Source organism: Monoraphidium neglectum (genome assembly GCF_000611645.1).
Source record: "Monoraphidium neglectum strain SAG 48.87 unplaced genomic scaffold scaffold04971, whole genome shotgun sequence".
Classification (NCBI taxonomy): Eukaryota; Viridiplantae; Chlorophyta; class Chlorophyceae; order Sphaeropleales; family Selenastraceae; genus Monoraphidium; species Monoraphidium neglectum.
The window spans coordinates 1-3723 of NW_014008659.1; the positions used below are offsets into that span (position 1 = coordinate 1).

General features: G+C 67.1%; 2 protein-coding genes across 2 annotated transcripts; both read right to left on the reverse strand.

Moving 5' to 3' along the window:
• Nucleotides 1-891: 891 nt before the first annotated feature.
• Nucleotides 892-2880, reverse strand: MNEG_15034 (Importin-11; the record flags this gene model as incomplete). Its single annotated transcript, XM_014036494.1, has 6 exons — nucleotides 892-1265; nucleotides 1517-1672; nucleotides 1911-2027; nucleotides 2272-2344; nucleotides 2443-2546; nucleotides 2737-2880. Coding segments are annotated over 6 exons (968 nt in total), but the record flags the coding sequence as incomplete, so codon positions are not given.
• A 326-nt stretch (nucleotides 2881-3206) lies between these two features.
• Nucleotides 3207-3449, reverse strand: MNEG_15035 (hypothetical protein; the record flags this gene model as incomplete). Its single annotated transcript, XM_014036495.1, has 1 exon — nucleotides 3207-3449. The coding sequence occupies one exon, from the start codon at nucleotides 3447-3449 to the stop codon at nucleotides 3207-3209; it is 243 nt and encodes an 80-aa protein (XP_013891949.1).
• Between the last annotated feature and the right edge of the window lie 274 nt (nucleotides 3450-3723).

Here is a 3723-nt window from a genome sequence, read left to right on the forward strand (position 1 = left end):
ACCATGAGCAGCGTGAGGAACAGGTGCTCCGCGCAGGGCCGCAGGCTGTCCTCCCACGAGCCGCCCTCCTGCGCGTGGTACCACTCCTCAGGCCCCTCCTCCCACTCCTGAAGCTCCCGCGCAGTGAGGGGAAAAAGCCCCTCCATCAGCGCCCGCAGCAGCGCGCCCCGCCGCCCCGCCGCGCCACCGCTGGCCCCGTCCGTCAGCTGCCGCCCGTCGCCGCCGCCGCCGCCGGCCCAGAACTCGTCGAGGACGGCCCTCACGGCGGCGGCCATGTCGCGCACCCGCTCCGCGCGCTGCGCGGCGCCACTAAGGCCGGCGGCGCGGCCCTTGTACGACTCGCAGGCCAGGGCCCCCACCAGCGTCCGCATGCAGCAGATCAAGAGGTCCTCTCTGGACGCCTGCGGGCCGCCCGCGGCGCCGCCCGTGGCCGCGCCGCCGCCGCCGCCGCCAGCGGCGCGGCCGCTGGTCGTGGCTGCCGCGTGGGAGGTGACGCGGTCGCAGCAGAGCTCGAGGGTGGGCAGCAGCACTCCCGCGTGGTGGAACGACCTTGGGTGGCGGTCAGGGTTTGGTTGGGGGCACGACGGTTTCCAGTGGGGTACGGGCACAACCAGAGTGACCCGCACTGACACAGGCAGCGCAGTCACAAGGACGAGTCAGTGCGATGGGTGCGCAACGCCAGGGGGTCGGCCAACTCCCGCATGGGTGCGATCACGCGGCAACCCAAAGCCCGGCAGGTTTCGCACGCCGCAGAGCGTATGCAGCGGAACGGGGTCCGCCCCGCCGCCCGTTGCGCCGCCCTTAGGGTCAAGGGTACAGCCCCTCGGTCACCCTGTGGTTGGCAAAGCTGCCATCGCACCGTAAAAACCACCCTGGAAGCCCGCCGCTCACCAGGGGTGCGCCTCCTGGATCTGACACAGCGTCTTGACCAGCTTGAGCACCCCCCTATCAACCATAGCAACCACCCTGCTCTGCGCCGCCCGCTCGGGCCGCGCCGCCGCCAGCGCCCCCGCCGCCTGCAGCAGTGCCGGCGCGCACGTGCTGACCGCGGGCACCGGCTCCAGTGTTCTGGCGTCGGACTGGAACCCGAAGACGATCAGGCGGCGCAGGATCTTCAGCAGCAGCAGCCAGCGCTCGAAGTGCAGCAGCAGCGGCTGCGCGGCGGCGCCGGACGGCGCGGCCAGGGCGGAGGGGAGGCCCGAGACAATGGTGTTGAGGTCTGAGCACCACTGGCCCCAGACGTGGTCCAGAAGCTGGGCTGTGATCTGGGGGTCGTGAGTGAGTGTGGATGTGTGTGTGTGAGAGTGATACAGCAACATGTGTGTGTGTGTGTGTGTGTGTGTGTGTGTGTGTGTGTGTGTGTGTGTGTGTGTGTGTGTGTGCGCGGGAGGGGGGTGTCAGATGAGTGAGACTCATTGCCTTCTACGCCAGGCGGGGCTGACCATCCTGCACAAAGCCAAGAACAAATGTAGACAGCGGGCGCCAAGCCCCCCAACGCTGCCAGCTGGCAGCGAACGCGAGCAAAACTCGATCTGTGCCCCGAGCATGAGGCGGCCAGCGCAGCCGCCGCTTGCGCCGCGCTTGCCTCTGCAAAGTTGCGCTGATCCGCCGCGAGCCGCTTTGAGGAGAGCTCCTTAAGGACGTGATGCATCACGAAGTAGACGCGGCGCACCTAGGAGCGGCGGTTGGCGGTTGCCGCGGCGTGCTGGTCGGTTGTGCTCTTGGCCACCGGCTGCACATTACATGCTGCTGCGCAATGCTTGCACACAAGATGGTGCCCCGCCAACGTGCCGAGTGCACAGCCCCTACCACCATGTGTCCTGAGCGCTGCCCTTCCCTCAGCGCTCCGCTGCGCATGCTGCGCGCCGGCACGGCGGGTCCCTGAAGCAGTACGCCCGGCTGCCCCGCACCGTGAGTGTGCTGCCGCCATGGACGCGCCCCAGCAGGTCAGACACCAGGGTGGGCCACTCCCGAGGGTAGTCGCTGCGCGCGATCTTCGCCACCACCAGCGCCACTTGGACCGCGATCTGGTCAAACCACGGTCAAACAGCGGCGCGGTGCGTGTCGTTGCAGGTTTGGCGGGGCAGGGTTGATGCGGCGACGCGGCCGGCGAGAAAGGATGGTAAAAGCTGACCACGTCTGATGCAGCCAGCACATGCGCGACGAGGGCGGGGCACGCATGCGTCTTCTGTGGCCGCGGCCGCGGCATGCAGCTGGGAGAGGAGCGCTGCATGGGGCGGAGCTTGGGCGGGCGCTTTGCGACTGGCTGACCTTGCTGTCGTCTTGGCTGATGAGGTCGAGGATGTGCTGCCGCATGTACGCCTTCTCCTCTTGAGACACCCCCCTGCGGGTGCAGGAGGCGCGCCGTGGTGCGGGTTGCGGTCAGCGCGCACAGCACGGCGCGATGGCTAGCAAGCGGCGGGGCAGGGGCTGCGTGCGCACCTGCTGTCGTAGCGCGGGCGCCACTGCTTGCTGACTGTGTTCTTGAGCTGGACAGAGGCCATCCAACGTGCGCTGTGGTTGGCCTCGCCATTGGCGACAATCGCCTGAGGAAAGAAGGGCAGCGACGGCGGCGGCACACCCCCGACATGCGTGAGTGGCAGCGGTGTACCATGTGCGCATGGCAGCGGAAACTTGTGGGCCTGTTAAGATCAATGCAAGAATTTGCTCACACCCTAATCGGGCTGGTAAACAGCTGCCAAAATGGATCTGCGAGACAGATCGCCCCGGGCGCACCGCCAAACACGAGACGTAGCCCGGCTGCGACTCCAGCGAGTGGAGAGCCTGCTCCGCTTGCTTCTGCATCGCCTGATCATGGCTGAGAGCCCTCAGAAGCAGCTGCAGCACCTGATTCGGCTCGCAGACCTGCTGCTGCTGCATTGCTGCTCCGTGTCAACGCACCTCGCAGCCTGGTGAGGTTCAAACGGCTGCCCTTAAAATTTGCATGGTGCTTCAGCTCATAAGTTGGTGATTACACCGATGTGCAAGAATAGAGAAGCAAAGGTCCAGTACGACTCTTCAGCGGCACCGTCACCACCGTCACACCAGCCACCGAACTTCTGGCCACCCGACCAGCATGCACACAACCGCGCCCCACAAGCAAGGCCCCAAAAGCCACTTGAGGACTACGCGCGCCGCGCCGCCGCAACCGCGACCCCGGCCGGCCCCCGCCGGGCGCCAACCGAAACGCAGCACCCCCAGCCCCTTCACTTCGCCGCCCCAAACACGCGCAGGTTGTGGTCGTGGCCGCCGACCAGCAGGCTCCGCATGTCCGGCCCCGCCTTGAGCGCCGTGACGCCCTTCTTGCCCACGTCCGCCCACTCCTTCACCACCGCCCAGTCCTGCTTGGAGCCGTACACGCGCGCGTCGGCGCCGCCGACTGACAGGTACAGCCCGCTGTGGTCAAACGCGGCGCATGCGCATGACTGCGTGTCGTAGGGCGTCAGCATCCTGCAGGGTTTTTTTTTCAAAAGGCGGGAGGAAGGGGGAGGTGTCGCCAATGCAACCATGGTCTGGCTCGGGGGCGGGCGCGGCTGCGTCTGCGCCGGCGCGGCGGCGCTCGGCGCCGGTGTCCTTGTCTGAGGACTGGCCCTGACCCCAGCCTGGGTGAGGCACGCTTCCAATGATCAAACTCTTCCCTGTGCACCCTGCCAACTGCGCCTGCAATTTCCCGCCGCTCCGTCTCTTCGCCACCCCAAAAAATAACCTCACGAAATCACCCCC